The sequence below is a fragment of the Harpia harpyja genome, chromosome 3, assembly GCF_026419915.1.
Source record: "Harpia harpyja isolate bHarHar1 chromosome 3, bHarHar1 primary haplotype, whole genome shotgun sequence".
Taxonomy (NCBI): Eukaryota; Metazoa; Chordata; class Aves; order Accipitriformes; family Accipitridae; genus Harpia; species Harpia harpyja.
Genome location: NC_068942.1, coordinates 53,829,686 through 53,850,082, shown reverse-complemented (window position 1 = coordinate 53,850,082; position 20,397 = coordinate 53,829,686). Strand labels below are relative to the sequence as shown.

Here is a 20,397-nt window from a genome sequence, read left to right as displayed (position 1 = left end):
AGCTGGTTCAGAGCTCTTCGTTGTATATATACAGCCAGGATTGTATTTTGTGTATTACTTTACATTTACCTGAACTGAATTTTATCTGCTATTTTATTGCCCCTTCACACAGAATCATGAAGTTCTTGTGCTACTGTTCACGTTAGACTTACATTTTTACAATCCAATAAGCACTGCAACTTTCCTGTTCACCTTGGTTTCCATTTAATTTATGAATGTGTTGAGAACAAAGGCCCCAGGAACAGCAATCTCTATGAAAATCAGCACTGACTGCTTAAACTGAGAAAACTGACCATTCCTGGGTTTTGGTTTTTAAAGCACTTACTAATCCATGAGAGGATCCTCCCCTTCCACTGGGAGCTTAATTTCTTTCAGACTTTTGGTCAGGCATGGTGCTGGTTCCCATGCTGGAAATGCAGCTACTCTGTATCAAATGGAAATCCCCTGTACACACACTTGCCTGAGAAAGCTTTGCAAAAGTCTTTGACTTTTCCTTGACATACTGTATTTACTCAGATGTCTACCAATTCTGTTTTTATTTTAGTTTCAGTAGAAGTGTTCTAGGTTATGAACTCCCTTGTGCTAAGACACAAGGAAGGTGGTGCCTACTGTTTACACTAAGCACTGTAAATTAAGGTATATGAGAGGAACATGTCTACTAGGAGACGTCCTTCCTGAAACAAATCTCTGTATGACTTTCTGCAAAAAATGAGAATGAGTATACAGACTTATTCTGCACAATTCTGTGAAATGCAATGAAATAATACTGATAAATTAATGGAGACATACAAACTGTGTGTTCAGTGGCAGTGATACCAATAGGTCATAAATATTTGGATCTCAGGCTCAAGCTCCTTTCCATAGACATGTGACCTGTAAGCCTCTAGCAACAACCTAAGCCTCTCCTGAAACTTTTGAACAACGTGAAAATATATACTTTCAATCAAATAAAATAAAATTTTCCCAGAAATATTCAGTGATGAGATCCGTTTCATGTCAAATCACCCCAATTTTGCAGAAGACTGGTGACCCAAAATCAAGTTAATTTTGTGGAGAGGAGGGTTTTTGTGGGTATTTCAAGAAACTGTCCTGTCATTACTAGCTGAAGTCACCCAAACAAGGTATGTGATTTCTCTTTGAAGAAAAAACTTTTATTCCACTTGGAGATGGATGGTCTTTGCAAAGCTCTGACCTTCTCCTTGACAGCTACAAATGGACTACTATTTATGATTTGTTTCTATAATCCACTTAATGTAGCAAGCTAGATTATAGATAGCAATTTATTCATAAAAATCATAATAAAACAGCATTGTTTTAAATGCCAGATGTGGATAAATGGGGACCAAGAACTGATGAGACAAGATTCATGTTCTTGAATCTACACTGAAGAATTATGGCAGCTTCTTGCTTTATCTGCATTGGAATCAATTTAGTTACTTTTAATTCACTGATTTTCTGTTGTTTGCTTAACATTTATTAATTGATTGTCATACTCATGCAATTAATTCAAAAGTTGGCAAGTTTAACATGCAGAGATTAATTTTCTTTTACTAACCCACCACCTAGAATATGTTTTTTTTGAAAAACAGGTTACCAAGAAATTACCTCCACATCAATCATATTTATGAATGAGATACAGTAGGGGTGTTGTATGCCATCTGTCAATCCACACTGAACCTTTCCTTATATTTGACTAAGTTTTTCTATGTAATTTAATAAAATTACAAGAAAAAATTAGGACAGCTCTGTCTTTCACCCACTGCAGTCCTAACCAAAAGTCAGGTTGAACACCTAGGACTTATCCTCTGCAAGGCTGGGAATCTCTCATTGAAGAGTATGATGCCTCTCAGGTCGAACTGAAATAAATGGTACACCTGCCCCATCATCCGGGATCTTCACAACAACCTTCAGGTTGCTCAGCTGTCAACTGTTTCTCATCTGGAATGAGAGCCATTCATTTGCCCTTCATGTCACACTCATTTATGATGGCTGAAATGTTTATTCAGAAAGGGAGTAGAGATAATGAGCAAGGTTTCTTTGCTCTTGGTTACCAGGGGCTATTCTCAAGACTTCAGACTCGCTCACTGTGTTCCTCATTGCAACACAAAACAGCAGAGAGTGAGAGAAAAAATAGTGTTCCCAACTCTCATTATTTTATTATAACTTTCACCGTATTTGGTGTTTAACTGAAAGCCTCATTTTCTGTGTCTTTTCTCCTCTGTGTGTCACTCAGGCTTCTGCTGTAAACTGGTCAAATCGATAAAATAGACTTTATAAATTATAGAGAGGGGCAAGGAATATGCCTTAGACAATGAGTTTCTTTGTGGCCTATATAAGGCTAGAATGGACCCAAGCATTTTGACCTCAAAATGAGGATTTAATATCTCTCACAGACAGTACAGATGTTCAGATAAATCTGCAGAGTTAGGTACAAGAAGACACACAGAATGAATTCAGCACTCAATGCAGACTGTAAGATACATGAGTGTGCAAGCTGTGACGCATGGAAGTGCTGTAGGGCTTGTAGGAACCCAACCCAGACATTTATTTATTTTTGCACAGAAACCAAAACATGGCCTTGTTTCTCTCTCCTGTAATGTTGGGAAAACTATGTAGAAGAAAACTTCAGTCTTTTCAGCATTTGAATTAAAATCGGAAGTTAGCTCTTTATGTAACAACTAAGGGTAGAACATACATGTACATTCATATATGCTTTAATCACATGACAAGCCCACTGATTTAGTGGGACTAGATCCATGGTCTATTTGCAAAATAAGAGTCTAAATGATCTTGGCATCCACTAATAAGATTGAGAGAAATGTAGATAATATTTAACAAATCAAGATCAGTGGGTTCCTATAGAATGTAATAGAAATCTATAAAACAAATGTGAAAAGCCTTAGAACAGTATCTTTTTGATGGGTTTTAAAACCATCCCATGGTAATCTTTAGCAAGCACATAAATTCTCTGTTAAAATCTATGAGATCATTAAAGATACCTGGAAAAAAGATATCACATCATTCTTATTAACCTGGTAGAACTTTTCAGTAAAGAAAGGGAAATAGGCTAGGAACATATGTAAATTTTGGTGCCTTTTATATATTTTGACCTGGTGAGTCATTAGCAGCCCACTGCACATTGATCTACACCCCTGTGAAATCCAGTGGTGCCTGCTATTGCTTAGACCATGTAAAACAGCTCAGGATTTAGCTCGTTATCCTAAGTCACTTTATTATAATTTCTCTTGTTTTGTCATCCAATGATGCTGATCACCTTCCTTAAATCTCAGGTGATATCCACAGGACACTTTGTACAAACATGTGCTTCGAATAATTGACTGTCTAGTTTAGCTGCTAAATTTAAAGCAAGCCAGGGCTATGGCACTGTATATTTTGTTGGATATATTTTCTGGCTTTGTGGGGTATTGGCTGCACAATCTGATAAAAACTGAGGCTAAATGAACTCTACAATTTGTATTCCTACAGCCACAAGTTTATTGGCTTGTTTTTTCTTTTTTCTTTTTTTCCTTGGCTCTGTCTGTAAGGTTCATTACTTACAGTTACTGCAGAATCAATTTGAAATGGCCAAAATCAGTGATGGAATTTATAGCACAATAAACATACTGCCATACAAGTGCTGTTACACATGAAAGGGTCTCGGAATATTCTTTTCAGCAATCCTTCTATATAGCAGAGTGTTCTGTTTTTATCAATTTAACGGAATCATCACAGGCATATTCTGAGAGGTGTAATCCTGACAGCTACACAGCAGATTTTCTCTGAGGCAGATATTTTTACAGGAAAACAATATTATTGATAAAATCTTAGCATATCAGAACACAGAAAAGAAACTGAAGATATTTTTTTCATTCTCCACATCAGGCATTTGCAGTTCCATTCCCCCCGCCCCCCCGCCCAAACCAGAAAGAGTTTATGAAGAAAGCATTCTCACGCTCCTTGAGATATATATTAATTAGTTATCATTTTAGCAACCCTGAAATCTAGAGTAAGAGCACATGGTGGGCACTATGGTGTGTGGAAAATGTGGAGGGCACTTGAAGCTAAAACATGAAGTATAGCATGAGTAGTTGCCTGTTTATAAAGTTTATAAAGATTTACATTTCTACTTAGTCTATTTTTCTTTCCAAGTGTCTCTATTATAGACATCTCATATTTTACACCATTTTGAAGCACAGAAAGTTTTAACTTTAGCATGATGCATTGTGAAAAAAATACAGAAAAGACAGATGGCAGGCTGTCCTCCCCAAAACTTGATTTCATAATATGCATGTGATTGCTAATAGGCAGGCACTAAAAAACAATTTTCCTTGACGGAGAAGAGCTGATAAATTGTCAACATAAACTTCATCTGTGGTTGCTCCAGTGATCTAAAGCTCTTCTGTGAGTTTTGTACCATCAATGTCTGCATCTTACAACCATATCAAAATTTATGAATGCATATGACTATAAAGTGACTGAAAACAACCCATAATGCATGTTTGCATATTGTGAATCAGCTCCTTGCTTCCTCAGGAAAAACTGTGTCCAGTGCCCCGTTCCTAACCTCGGGCATGTGACTGTGGGAGAGCCAGACTGTGTTCAGTGATGCCCTGTGAGCTAATTAAAACAGAGCTCTGCATTTAGGTATCTCTTAAACACAGTGCTAGTTCTAGTGGTGGACTGACCTAACCAACATAGTCTTTGTAACAATACAACAATGTGAAGGATCACAAGAACTGAAAGCAGTTGATTAGTTAGGAAAAAAATATACATTTCTGAGCACTTGAGCAAGGAGAAATGAATGAAAAGACTAATAAGGTAATGATTTTCAAGAAGAGAAATGTTCATCTAATATTTCAGAGAAAAAACATGCCTGGACCTTCCAATATGTGTCAAAAGTGAAAGGGCTCATTGAGTTCACATGAAATAAAATTAAGCATTCCATTCATGCATGAACAAATTCTTGGGGAAAATGCCCAAACTATTTGTACATAGAATGAGACCCATTTACATTGAAAGTGCAGAGTTCATTTCAGATTTAAACATCTCACTGCAACTGGTAACTACTAATTTTGATTTTTTAAAGGCTTATAACTATTAAATATTTGCATGCCTGTATGAATTCAGGTCTTATTTCTGAGAATAACTGAGAAGCAGTAACTCAACAGCAGATGAGCTGTGACTGCTCTGTTATAAACATATTTACCTGGAACAAAATAATGTGATGATTCCACCACATATTTAACTGCAAAAGTTTCATAAAGTTTGATTGTGAAAAGACTATGAAACATTTTGATCTGGCTTTTTTTGTTATACAGAGGAGACGCTACTTGCAAGTACGTGACCAGTTCTGTAAAGTGAAGCCATGGGAAGAATCCATATTTCTTGAACTTTCTTTTAATTAGAGCAATACTGTAAATTTTAAAGGCACTGGACTTGCATCCTGTTGCTCTCATTGTTTCCAGTCTATATTACTCTTCATATGTCCCCTAAATAAAAAACAAAACAAAACAAAAAACCAGCAGTACACCAAGAATAGATCTCAAATTTAGGAAATATTGCCAAACTAGGCAGATATGCTCTTTTCCAAGTATATTTGGATAGAGTCACTGATGTGCTATATTGTTTGGTTTAGGATGGAAAATTATACAAAGACTAGAATTATAATTGAATACGTCTTGTACAAAGGAAAGGGGTATGGGAGCTTCTAATGTGCTATCACAAACAGAAGTGGAAAATATATTGTTTACAGCTGATGAAACAGACCTTGGCTATGTCCTTTTAATGGCAAGCAATTCACACAGCAATATGCACAAGAAGTTCAGAAAGAATAAAATACCTATCCATAAAAAGTGAAATAAAACTTGTAACCCCCTTCAGGGTAACCTCTTCAGAGCTCAGACCTCTTTATGCAATCCGTATGGATTCCCAGTAAAGGCTCTAGTATGAAGTTTGTAAGAAAATTACCACTTCTTGTAATACACTTACTGTTTTCATTTTTGGGGGGTCTTTTGTATGAATTTTAAGTAATGGAGAAAATTAAGATAATTGTGCTTTTCCAAGCTTGTTCTCAGATACTGATTATTTTCCTTTAAGCAGGCACAAAATTCTTGGTTCTAAGGAGGGACAGCCAAAAAATATAGCAGTAACAATTAAAATTTCTTATTTTGTACTGGTTATAGATGCATTAAGGTATATAAGCTCCAGGGTCAGTATAAGCCTTGCTCAGCTTTCTTTAAAAGCATTGGGAGTAATAAAGACTTCCATTTTATCTTCAGTGAAATAATACTGCTGAAATATCACCTCATTTTTGATGTCAGCAGTGATTTCTTTTTACCTCCATGATGTCAAATGGGAATTATTATTATTAGAAAGACGGCTTCCTAATGATGCTGTAAAAAGGAGAAACTGAAACTATTCCCACCAAACATCTATATTCTGCCTTCTCCATAGGGTAAAGCAGATGGGCTCAACCAAACACCATTCTTCAGCTAGCATCAGTGCATTAAACAGACAAATCAAGAGGCATGCTTAAACATTTAGAACAGAAGCATAGTGGCTTGTTTGGTTATAAAGTGGTGTACATGCACTCTGGACAATAGAGAAAAAGGACATTTATACTATAGGAATTCTCTGGGAAACATGGTCTGAAACACTCATGATCAATTTTCTGTTCTAGAAGCTAAAACCCGCAAATCAGTGTCCAGATCATTATCCAGAAGCCATTGCACCAGGTTAAGTCAACAAGTACAGGGAATGAAAGCCTCATATGATGGTCCTTGTTTGACTACTGGCTTCATGTGTGGTATACTGGTGATGGATACATCACTGAAATGCTCTGTGCCTTTGTTCTCCCATTCTGTCAAATGAGCAGGTACAGAGGAACCTTGCTTCATATGACAGCAAATTATACTAAAAAAACTTGGGTTTTGAGTAAATGATGGGCATTGAACCTTATGCAACCACCTATTCATGTAGAAAGTCAGTGAAGAGCAGCTGCAAAGTAGTACTATCTGCGTGAGTGAATGGGGCATTTTGGTTTGCTAATACTTTCACTTTGGTCCAAATATAAATAGCTACAGTGCATAATGATTCCCTACCATTTTTACATGTGCTTATTACATGTATTGCTTCACACTAGTTGATAAAGCATGGAGGTCTTTAGGGTGGAGAAATCTATGGTGGATATAAAAAAAAATTAATCAAATTGAAAAAAAAAAGTATCTATATAGAGTTTATTTGTTTTGAAATAAGAAAGACAAAGTTTGCAAGGAACCAAGCGAGCTGTCAGCTGAGGAGGTGGATGCCACCAGCGCTGCTCCTCTCCCACAACAAGGTGGCAGGAACAGCAGCCTCAGGGAGCTCCCCTGGACTAAATCCAAGTGGCAGGAAAATGTGTTTTTCTGCTAGTACTTTGCTTCTGTTTCTTTCTGAGGAAAAGAATTTTGGAGTAGCTCTTCTACAGCTAGTGGTAGCCCAGTTGAGAGCAGGAGTTCATATTTTTCTAGGTTTTCTGTGAAGGTTCTGCTAAATTTCACACTATCTGATCTGAGTACTTTTTTATTTAGCATCTCATTTTGCCTGTTCAGGGCAACCATCAAAACAAAGGAAGTACCAGCCTGAGAAAATGAAGTGTGATGTGCTGGAACACAGAGATGATTTGACAATATTCATGCGCTAGGAAGAAAGGCTGAGGATGAAGTACAGCATGTAATCACAGTTGGCTCTGACACAAATAGCCATTGTTATCTTTGGCAAGTTACTTGATCTCTTGGTGTGTCAGCACTTTCCAGCCTCAGAGGAGTGTTGCAATACATTCATTAATATAAATGACATTATAAGCAACAGGAAAAAGCCAATAAAACATAATGCTTTACACAGGTAAGAACCTGCACAAAAGGTAAAAGAAAATTTAAAAACCATGTGGGAATTACGGGTTAAAAAGTAAATGAGAAATAAAGATGTTTTTCCAAGTTCATGATGAGGTGAAATCATAATTCAGTGTTTATCTTATTGTTGCACAATGGAAATAAATTAATGCAGGTATTATATCACTAAGAAGATGTGAAGAGTAGGGAGCAGGAAAAAAAGGAACTTTTAAAAGGATTTGGCTTTAACAGGACAAAGGAACAGCCTGATCCTTATGAAATGTGGGCAGCTAACATTTCAGCATGTATTGAATACAATAATCAATGATGAAGGAAAAATTTCAGGGAAGTAATTCATAATGACAATACTTAAATAGCATTTTAAATTTTACAGCTGTTTGTAAAAGATATTTTCTCTAGTGTTTTTTAAATTTCAAAGAACATGTGATTGTAAAAGATTAATGAGACCCAACTTGTGTAGCTGGTATATAAAATGAGCTGTACAACCTTAGCTATTCAAGGGAACATGCATGGTGGCCTTCCTTTTGTGGAGTGGACATGGAGACGGGCAATAATCCACAGGTTTACCTCCTTGAGTGCAACAACTATGCTTTTTCCTGGTGTCTTTATTACTTACACATGAATGAACAAAGGAACTTCTGCTTGCCCACTAATACAGCCTGTGACAGATCACAGTGTAATGAAAGTAACGTCTGAGGTGTCTGTGGAACAACTTTATTCCTAGAAGGTATTCTTGTTTAGAATTTTCATGCAATTCTTCAAGAAAATATTTACTTGCAGAGGCAACAGTGAAAAATACTCTCTTGCAAAAATATATTCTTCTCCCTCTAGTTAACTCATCACAGTTCTACAAAAGCTAGATACACATATGTGTTCGCATAAGATATCAGGATTATACCCTTATGACTATCAATTCAAGACTTATATTTTCTATTCAACAGCTATTGATCTCATGTTACCAGATTCAGACAATGTGCAACAATGAGAAGCACAATGAGAAACAAACTTTCTTAAATGCAAAATTCACTGAAATGCAAGTTTAAGAACCTTCCATTCAGTTTCATCTTAGTTCTGAATTTTTTTGACTGTTTTACACTCAATAAAGTTTTACCAGTGGAAGGATGATCCTGCTTCTGCAAGTATCTGCTGAAGAGCAGGAAGATGCACTCATCTACATTAGCTTAATATTAGTTATGTTTTTTTAATGTATGAGTTTATTGTCTTTTCTAAGCATACTTTGGACAAAAACTGTGACCTGTTGAAAGTGTAGGGATAATTAAAATGGGTATTAGTGTTTGCATTTGCACATCTAAGACAATGTTTACATTATGAAAAGGAGGTGGGCCAAAATATCCACTGGCAGCAGTTACAAAACAGCCAAGTGGAGCAGAGATGTTGGCAGCAGCATCAGCCTGTCCTAGAGCAAATTCTGGCTCGTGATTCTTCACAGTGCGGTTTTCTTTGCTACTACATAAGGCATACTCCCAATCATTAACTATAAGCAATGGCAGACAACATTGGTGGATAACTTAAGAAAACTCTGTGGACTGAAGATCTCTCATTTTCAGTAGGCATTCCCACCTGGGAGCACGACACCTTTCTTGCAGCGTGTAATAGGAGGTATTTTCTGGTTCCGACTCTGGTGAGATCTCATTATTCTCATCCCACTCACTGATCTCTGTTTATTAACACTGCAACGGGTCTCACACTGCACTACTAGTTCACACATCTAGATAATTAGTGCTACTTATGAAAGTGAGACAAACGTTTTGTTTCTCTACGACTCAATAAAACTTGGTTCTTGAAAGAATACCAGATTTGGCTTGGAGCTGATCTCTGTCCATTTTGAATATTGTATTATGTATCAGAGTAAATCTTGATCTCATAATTTTCTTTCACTGTTATATCCACTGACTTTTAAGAAAGGTAGCTTCAGAATTATACTGCCTAAAGATCAGAATCAAAGGCAATTGCTGCTAATTTGGTGATATTATTAACTTTTCATATCACTTATTCTTTGAAAACAGAATTTATGAAAATAGAACATCTCCCAGAAAGCAATCTGTGTTTGCTCAATTTTATGTTTTCTTCTCTTTCAGAACCCAGTTTGTGATTTCCCATTTACAGAGTCTGGAACACACTGCAACAAAATCACAACTCCGAAGCCATATGACCATTTAAGACAATATCTGAGGAGAAACACATCCTGATACAGGTGTCAGGAATACTACAGCTGCAGTCATCATGAGAAACGATGAAAGCTTGAGTCTTTCTTTTCAAGAAGACTGCTATTAAAAAGGCCTTTTATATAATACTAACTAGTTAGTTTCATTAGTGCTACTGCAAAAATGAATGCCTAACATACATTTATGTCTCCAGATGGTAGAACAGTGCTATAAATCCCATTTAAAAGATGCTCAGCCCTGAAAATGTTTTTTGAGAAGGTAGAGTTAGAAGCTGCTGAACACTTTTAAAAAAGCGGTTAATGTATTTAGATGCTATGTGTGAATCAAGCTTTTCCAGACAGCTCTCCTAATAGAATCTCACAGCTCTATAGCAAGGCATAAAATGAACTCTAGTCTTCTTAATCCTGTTGCAGACCATCTTTTCTTGAACCGTATCTTTATATCTACAAGTAGATACTTCATAAGACTCAGATTGGCCCATTAGTATTTTGTTCTTTTATAAGTAATGCTGCATCTTTACTAGCTAAGAGACTTCCTTTTGACTAAAAGGTCATCGATTTACATGGGTGAATTCTCGATCAGTTCTTTCTCTCTGACAAATTACCTTTAAGTCTTCCCAGTGCTGAAAAGTCTGGGGAATGCATGTGCTGACATTTAGAAAACTCTTCACATAATGCTTCCTGATGTTGGTTTCTTATTCCTTCTTCACTCAATTAAGGAGGTGTGGCAGTAGCCATGTGATGAAATACTAAATTCTGCAGTTTTCTTTCTTCCTACAGAGAAAGGTCAGGATACCTTTCTGGGACAGAGCAAAATGCTTGACAGAAAAGATTTCAAGGGGGAAAAATAATAGAAGAGGAGAAAAGAATTTAGGCCAAGCTGGAATGTGGGGTATGTGAATTCCCTCAGGCTGAGGAGGGAATTAAATCTGACTCTAACACAGCCCACATCTGAGAAATGTACTAATCATTAGACTGTTATGCAAAAAAACAGCTGCCTTCTCTTTCTTCCTCCTTCCTATTCCTATGAAATGGAAGATGGTTTTCTGCTGTGTTCTTAACTAGTCCATGATATATTCGGTCCTTAAAGGGATTTTGGAATAGGGACATCTTCTTTCTGAATTCCAGGTGAATCTTTCACTTAGATGGGAAACAATAATTTCAATTTTGGATTGAATCAAGAAAATGGTATCACAAGGCAAGTGCAATGGCATAGTTTTGTCTCTCTAACAGAGTTTTTGGCTCTCTTGCCCTCTTGGATTACTGAATCTAAATTCTGCCAAAAACTGCATTTACTTCATATGCATAACTGAGATTTACAAATCTTGCCCAACTCTTCAAGTTCTTCTAAAAAAAGAAATAATAAAAAAATATTAATTTTAAATTGTGAATAAAGGCAGGAATTATGTGAAAAAGGCTGATAATAGAACTGCCATGGACATAAAATTTCAACAAGAAATTTAGATTCCATCTTCAAAAATTGGCACTTAAAGAATTCTAACTTTAGGATTTTAAATGCAAAATCTGAGAGCACAGTCTCAGAAAATGTTTAATTTTAAACAAGTTGATAGAAAGGTACCATTGCACAAAACAAAAAATTGAATTCATGTAGACTACGAAGACTAATTTGTGAAAACACTTTTATGGGGTTTTAAATATTTAAAATATTTTGATATAGAGCAACTGATGTATGAGGCACAGCTAACCAAATTTGAATCCTCCATTATTGAAATGCAGACATTAGATGTGCAACAAAACATCAAAATTTCTAAATGAAACTTGCTAAACCAAATTTTTTATAGAGTAATTTACTTATTTTTATGCAGTATGTCCACCAGTACTTCAGATTATGCTGCTAGGTTTAACAGTCCTCTGTGATTTAGTAAGTAATGAAGATAACTTTGCTCCCTTCATTGCAATTTGGTCAGTTTGTTTAAGCTTGCTTACTTTCCACAATTCTCTTGCACATGAAGAATGCCAGAGAGAAAACCAGGTGTAAATACCTGCTCTTGGCATTGATAAGAGCTGTGATTCTGTAAAGCAGCAATGCAGGGCTTACCACCTGTAGCCAGTGCTAACATTTCTGTGCCATATTAAAGGATTTCAGAACTCCTGAATGTGATATACAAATAGCTGAAACAAAGTCCATTCCATTCATCTCCAAAGACTATGTATGTGCTTTTCCATAATCCCAAGACTCTTTTCAAAGACACCAAGGCCTCACTTCAAGGCAGAATTATCTGAGTAATCTAGCAAATATTTCTTTTCTCAATAATACAGGCTCAAAAGTCTAAGGTTGTAAGATTTTGATCAGCATATGATAGCTGCTCTATTTACTTCCAGTTACTGAAGAGTCTGCAGTAGACTCATTGCCTTGTGACCTCAATGACTTTGATATTTTAATGACATGGAGACTGTTTCTTGTTGACACTGAATGGGCCAAAGCAGGCATCTAGGTAACACAGCAGATAGAAAGTACCACTCCAAGTAGGAAGGTACAGTCTGAAGGATTTTTAAGATGCCCTTAAGTCTGCTGATGGATCGCCATGAAGGTTGATTGCCAGCTTCTTGGGAGATTGAGAGGCAACAGATGTTGGTTATACCAAATTCAGAGATTGCCACAGCGACAGTAAAAGTACAAGGCAATCTCTTCATGTTTGCTTATCCACCTCTGTAATAGCTTATCATGAAAGAGCTACTCCATAAAACAGTAGAGGAATATGTATGGATATATACTAACATATCTGATGAGCTGATGAACTGGAAACTACTGGCAACTACTGGCTCTGATGATGTTTGATGCTTTGACTACTTTTTCATCCCATTAGTTATGCTTTGTTCAAGAGACCAGTATCAGGCTCTAAAGGTTTGAACACAAAAAATTCTAGCACAATCTGACATGAAAGTAAATGTGACAAAACAATAATGGGATACTATAGGGGAGTAGGAAAAGTATCACTGGACTTGAACGAAGTAGTTTTCAATTAAAATTTGCTTTGAGATATGCCTGACAATAGAAACATTGAAGGTGGGATAATTGTTTAGTGGACAGAATTGTGACCCTCAAATGGAGGAAAACAAATGGAAAAGGAGATAAAATGGAGACAACAAAAATCCAAATTAAATACAAAATTACCTTTTATTGATGAAAAAAGTTGAAAAAAGGATGATGTGATACATTTTCAGCAGAGAAAAACAGTAAGTCTCTGCATTATGTATCTTAGACAACAGCTGTAATGGTAATACATTCTGAGTTTTGCAGCGAATGGAATTATTTTTTTCTTTTTATTTATTTTCAATGTGTTTTATCAGATTTCTACATTTTATTTGACTTTTTTTTTTTTAAGATTGTAGATTTACTCACTGAAAACTGAATAGCTCTCTAGCACTATATGTAAACTCTTTTCCTACAAGCTCTGAGCCTAAGAATATTAAGAATGGGAAAATCCAATTCAAGGGGGGTGGTAGGGAACAACGAAAGGGAAGGAGAGAGGGAGGATTAATCATGTAACCACTTTCCCATTTCAGACTTTTAAGGTAACATAATTCATGGAAAAAGTCCATTACCTCCATCTTTACGTATAACTCAGGACTAATTAAATCAGTCCAGGAAAGGACTATAAACAGGGTTCATCTCATGTCAGAATGGTCTGGAACAAGGTCTCTTTGAGGTATACATAAGTGTAAGTCTATCAGTGTGATTTTTGTTCCAACATTTCTTTTGATAGAAAATTAGTCCTGACTAGATCAACCCAAATGATTAATCAATCTCATTCTCTGACTGTTTTCAATTTTATGTGATTTTCCTGAGGCAGGGATCACTTGTTCTGAAAATTGGCTAAGCATCTTGTGGACCACCTCAATCATTTGCTATCTAAAGAAAACATTCATCAGCAGTCCTCAAAGCAAGGAAAAAATGGAGATGTGGTTCTGCGCTCAGTAAGAGTTTGGAACAAGACACAGCCACTTCACAAAGATGAAAAATTTTGTCGCTGCTGGAGCATTGAATCCACAGGGAGCTGAATATCTTTGATAGAGGTAAAACCTGACTCACATAAGATACACAGTTCACAGCACACTTCTCCTGATGAATGTTTGTATGCTGATTCAGGAGGGTTACCCACTCACAATGACACAAGAGCTCAAGGGAAGCTGTTAGCCAGGAGCCCTTGCTTTTTGCAGAGGGAAAATTCAGTGCTCTGTTGTATTCTGAAGGTGTGAGACAGTGGCTCCCAAGTCAGCCAGCTCTACCAGGATTTCCCACAGGAACTCTGCTGCACATGACCCCAGCTGGCATAGTGTTTCCTGAGTAAGTGCTGAAGGTCTTCCAGGGACCTCTGATGCAGAACTTAGCCAGCTCTTCCCATGAGCTTTGTCATTATTATGTAACTGTTCTTTCCTTTGATAATTTCTTATAGCTGTACATCCATAAGCCTCATGGATCTTTCTTAATTTTAATAAAATATATACCTGAATGAATTCAAGAAGCCTTAAGTTTGTTCTGGCACTGGACTTTTAGAAATCAGTGAATAAATTGCTAACATTCCTGAAAGTGTTCCTAACATTCACTATAGCGGTTCAGTTTTATTATGCTTGTCTAATACACCAACTGAGAGTGACATTTAAACAAAGCAGTTCTTAACATTCAGTTAAAAACATTCACGTGATCCAACTCTTCTAAAATGAATACACAATTTTTCTGGGTCTCACTGAGGCTGTGGATAATTCTCCTTCCATTGAACACAGAGTGGCAATAACCATGCTTTTGAAAAACTGACAAAATACAATTAATATGGCTGGACACAGCTGAATTCAGCCAAACACTGTCAGTTACAAAATCCTTGAAAACATCAAAAAGCAGAGGAACTACACCTCTATATTTACACCTGCTTAGGACTCACATACTGTTTATGAAATTTTACTCATGCTGACTTGCTGATGCCTCATGGAAAAATTTGGAAAAAAACAAATGTTTTATTTACAGACAGTTTTTTCAACTATTATACCTTTTCTTTTTATCCATTCTTTGTGTCTAGGAAAAGCTAGCTAAAAAATTATATCTGATCTTTCAAAATTCATTCTGCTCTACCTGTGACATCTCGGTTATGGTTTTCAGTGTTTCCAGGAGGCATTAGCAGGTCTAAGAGAAATGAAATAGTATTTATATGATAGACATTACTCAGTCTTTTTTTTGAGTAAAGGGTCTACTGTGAATTTCAAAAACTGTATTGTAATGAGTAAAAACCCCACCTTGTGAAGCCAGCCCATTCTAGATATGTCCTATTCTGGTGCTGGACTAACATTAGATTGTCAGGAGTCCAAGAAGAAAGAACGACCAAGTCATTCACATGTCTTCCTTTTGTTCTCATCTACTTCTGGCAAAAAATGTCAGACTACAAAATCCAGAGATGAATTCTCTATTTTTTCCCATTACTATCGGAGGGAAAATATCTCCCCAAATGCAAGTTCTCTGCCAATCTAACTTTGGCCTAGACTGGATGGACCATGCCTAATCATAAAAATTAGTATAACTTCAATGACCTGCCCATTTATTCATTTATTTGCCTTCCTCCTCCTGAGACTGCCAGTACACTTCCTGGTCTTGATGTCTTCTGAGACTTGTAAACTGGTCAGCATGAACAAGCACTGAGTGCATTCTTTCAGGTGTTGACAATTAAGCAGCACACAGATCAAAATTTGTGGTGCCTTAAGGAACCACTGATTTGGACCTAAACTTCCATCAGCAACTACTTTAATCATCTTGACCCAGAAACCATCCAACACAAGGACTCCCAGTCATTTGCTTGCAAAGAAGACATTTCTACCAGATTTTTACTGCGCAGGTAGACTACCTCGATGCTATATTCACAGAGAATTTTTTGGGAAAAATGAGCTGGGGAATTTTAATTCAAAGCTCCTCTAAATCTTCCTCTGAAAACTGAAAAAAAATGCTCGTGAAAGTTTTAAAATTAACATTGACAAGCAACTTCTTTAAATACACACACATTCTCAGACTTACTTTCTTGCATCACTCTTTTATCTTGTATAATACTTAATGGATGACATGTTTCATTCCGCAAGTTGACAATGTTAAAAATGTGCTATTCCTTCTAGTTTTAGTATACTGCAAAGCCACTGATAGCTACCGGCACTATGAGCGGTATATGACTGAAGAAAAATGAGATTACTGCTGATAAGGAACAAGAGACTTTCATATCTTAAAAGAGTCTGATATCCAGCAAATATGATCCCCAGCAGCAGATGCCCCTCAGACAGACAATGAAAGAAAAATGGTGGAAAAGTACATGTTGTGTCTTGTTTCCTTCAGCCAGAATGGTAGTGAAATTAAATAGCTCCAGCATACTGTCTGCATGAAGAAATCCTACCTCTCTGGGAAAAACATAACCCAAAGATGACTAAAAGCCTAACAAAATGAGCAGTGATTTTCCACTATGGAAAAAGTGATGTTACTCTGACTCACCTTTGGTAAAATATACCTTTACTCTGGAAGTGTTGCTCTTTTGAAGGCTATCATGCTGTTATCATCAATGTTTATCATCATAATGATCCATTTAATGGAGGTGTAGTACCAAAGCCAAACCTCAGGCTGGAAATATTGCATTAATGATTCTTTAACAAAAGGAATGAGACATATGCAAATGCGAAATAGCTCCTTTCTCTGTCTGTTAATGTGTCCCTGGAATATGAATGAACATAATTTAAAGATGTCAATATTTCATGCTACAGTGCAGCCCTTACCTTGTATCCTGACGATTTGATGTGCACGCCTCGCTTGGTCAGTGTAGATTTCATTCGGATGAAAAAAGAGCGCTCTAGAGTGTTGTCAGTGGTTAGTAAACTGGGGCTTGTAGATTCCACTAGGGAACAGAAAAAATACATATACACATAATTTAGATTTTATACATCCCCTCTAAGCTATTTTTCAGGTGCAATCCTTGAACTCACTAAAAATAAATGACTGATGGATGCTAAGAGTGTTGTAATCAATTTACCTCGTTTAGAAAACGTTTACTTAGCAAAAAAAAAAAATTTGAAAAATATATGTATACTCAGTAAGTCTCATTTTCAAGTTATTTTTCCCCATAGAATTTTTAACAGAGATTTGCCTCATTAACTCTTTCTTGCACAATTTTATTATGACTGGAGTTATTTCGTTAGGGTTTGACATTGTTTTAAAAACTGGGGAGTTCTTCAGATTCTGTCTGCTGAAATAGGCTGCAAATTCTGCAGGCTTTTATTCCCTAGTCTCCACTTCTCACTTACAGTGATACCTAGGGTGACTCACTGCTGGTTTTGAGTGCCTTGGTTTCCCCATTACTGAGGGTTAATTATTATCAATAAAGCACTGAGCAACCTGAAAGCAAAAATGCTCAAGTAAATGACACATATTATTATTATAGTCATCATCACCATCATCGTTAATTATTGGTGACTAATTAGTCACTAATGAAATATCTTTGTAGTCCAGTTGAAGAGATACTTCCTGCTTGAAACTATAGCTCTCACCTGTGCTTCTCACTCCCTCAACTGCAACCACTTAAAATAGTAAATAAATACTCTTAGTATAACCCATGATAAAATAGTGGGTACAACTCAAGTCAGTACTGAGATATTCTTTATACAAACTTTATTATTGCTATTTTTAGCTCTGGCAACCAACCTCTTCCCAAAATATTGTTCATGGGAAAATTCTGGAGCAGCTTACAATAAGCAAGAATTATTGGAGATTAACTAAGTTTCAGTGAGTAATTAACACTGAATAAAAAAGTTATTTTGAATTTATTCTGCTATTGTTTTGGAGAATTGACCAAACTACTACTAGTAGAAAGTATTTGAGTATTTAAAAAGCATTTGTTATACAGTCAATAGAAACACAGAAACTTCCTTGTGAGCTAAGGATTATAGCGAATTGTCCTTGATTTGATGTGGTCACGTTGTCCTGCGTTTGTGACATTTCAGCTCTATTGTGATGAAATAACTGTCAACAGTGCCCCTTTCTTTAGTGTTTCTCTTAAGACTTTTTTGTTTTAGAGAGCATGAATTCGATGTCATTTTAAATGTACAGCTCTTTATCACTCGAGGGAAAAGCAGAGCCATGTTATATTTAGTACTTTCATTTCTTCTGATTAAATATGAATTACTATGAAATTTTTCTCATCATCTAACACGCCATAATATGCCAACAGCTTTTTAATACACTATATAAGCACAAACTTCTGCTCTAAGAGTTTAATTTGCCCCTCTAATCCAATCACATCAACCTTATTTCTCTTATCAGAGATTCCCATTTTGAATTAAATGAGCTCATTAGTTTTAATCAAAAGCAGAGAGATCAAAACTTAAACGTAAATGCTTTAGATCAGAACTGTCAGTCAGCCGTGCAGTTCTATTTTACTAAAACACAAGATCAGAGACCCTTAGAACCAATTTTTTCTTGTAAGGGATGCCAAGAGCTTGAAGATGCTATATCCTTTTTTTTTTTTTTGCTCCCAAGGACAGATTATACATTTAAGGTTAGACTTAATTTAAAGCATTTTTTTTCATCCTGGTGGAAATAGGAAAGTATGCCATTCTGCTGTTGTCTCTTTCACTTTTATTGGTGCTGGTCCTTGGAGACCTGAACAAATGTGAAGCCATCACAATCCATGCAACAAACCTGTCCTCAAAAAATTCAGCTCTGTTCAGCAATATAATCTAAGAAATAAAACTCCTAAAGGCAAGATATGTGTTTCAGGGTACAGGATAGTGGAACCCTGAAACAGCAACCAGGGTCACTGGATAGCAGCAGTAGTGGTAAGATGAGGATCATAATTAATTATTATTTTTATTGTACAGTACTCAACAGTGCAGTAGTTAAAGAGAACATTAAGAAACCACAGCATGGGTGCTTCCTGCTGTGTGAAGAAATGCTAAAATCAGCTTAACAAGTGTAGTTGTTGTAGTCCAGCACATTATGCTCTAGCACAGGCAATAAGTACAATATGTCCTCATGTGTTCTAATGGTAATTACCTAAACACACAGAAGTAATGTTAATTAAACACACAATACCTCGCGCTCGAAAAATGATCAGGCTGTAATACATACGTACCATTCCTAAGCAATTGAAATCAAAATTTCTCTTTCATACACAGTTTTATGAAAGAAAGGAAACCATCTGACATACAGTACAGTGTACTTTTCATTGACATTTTCTGGGCTCATTTCACCTTATATCATAAGCTTAACATTATTCTGCTGTTACTATAGTATATACAAACCTATACGTCTCTGTAAGTGAATATTGTAAAATGCATATAATTTATCCAACAGACTGGAACAGTGTCTGTCATATAAATATGTATTCTAAATTGTTTGATTTTCTTTAACAAAAAGTACCTGAGAGCGTATGTGTGAGATGGGATTAGTTACCTAAAAGTCCAGAACAGCTTATGAACAGCTTTCTGAATTTCTCTCAGGAGAGAACCATTACGGCTGCTAGTACAAATCTGCATTCAGAGTTGTACCCACCCACGGCAGATACTGTAACAATGCTAACGGTGATTATGCATGCAGGATTTTAAAGGTAGGATGTGTACAGAACACATCCATTGATGTCAGTGAGATTTGCACAGGAATATGTGGAATAGGGACCATTATGAGTTCTCAGGAGTTGATTTTAAATGCCTATCACTCAGTCTTTTCAATTTTTTTCCAATTATGTCAAAGGAGGCTAGCAATCTGAGGAACATCAGAATGAAACTCTGTAGCAATTCATTTTTGAGTTTTTTTTTTTTTTTTTTTTTTAATTTGCAATCTAAGACCTTTAAAAAAGCCTGAAATAAGCAAGGTCTGCTTGGCTTGGTACTGTAGTAACTAAAGATGTCTTTTACACTGAAAAATAGTGCTCCTGGGCTGAATTTACTGAGTCTAAACCTACTGTTGAGTTATAAACCTCTGAAACTGTGAGTTTAGAATGCTAATAATATGATAAAAGTCAATGCTCACTGTGTGTGAATGAAAGCACTACACACTGTCAGGCTTAGAAGTATAAAAACTAAGTCTGGACTGCCTTTGCAAAACAGATAACTGTGTACTCTGTTAGGAAAGCACTCGCCTTTGTGTGTCCTTAAATTTCTTCAGCAGATACTACTAAAGGAATAAAACTCTTCTCTTTCCATTCCCAAAGCTGCTAATGCAGGATGAGATTTCTGGACACAAGGAATGCATTGTCCATTTCAAAGGGCATGAATCTGCAACCCAGTATACCCACACAAAAGTGTCATAAATGTTAAAATGTTAACTAAGAGCCACAGAGCCAAATG

At 36.3% G+C, this 20,397-nt stretch overlaps 1 protein-coding gene across 4 annotated transcripts in view; it reads right to left on the bottom strand.

Annotated features, from left to right (window-relative positions):
• Nucleotides 1-20,397, bottom strand: part of NPAS3 (neuronal PAS domain protein 3) — a 631,435-nt gene that overhangs the window by 43,925 nt on the left and 567,113 nt on the right. For all 4 annotated transcript variants that reach the window (XM_052782584.1, XM_052782585.1, XM_052782586.1 and 1 more), the window contains one exon: nucleotides 16,834-16,952. In XM_052782584.1, coding sequence (XP_052638544.1) covers nucleotides 16,834-16,952 — 119 coding nt within the window. The remainder of the gene's footprint in view (nucleotides 1-16,833; nucleotides 16,953-20,397) is intronic.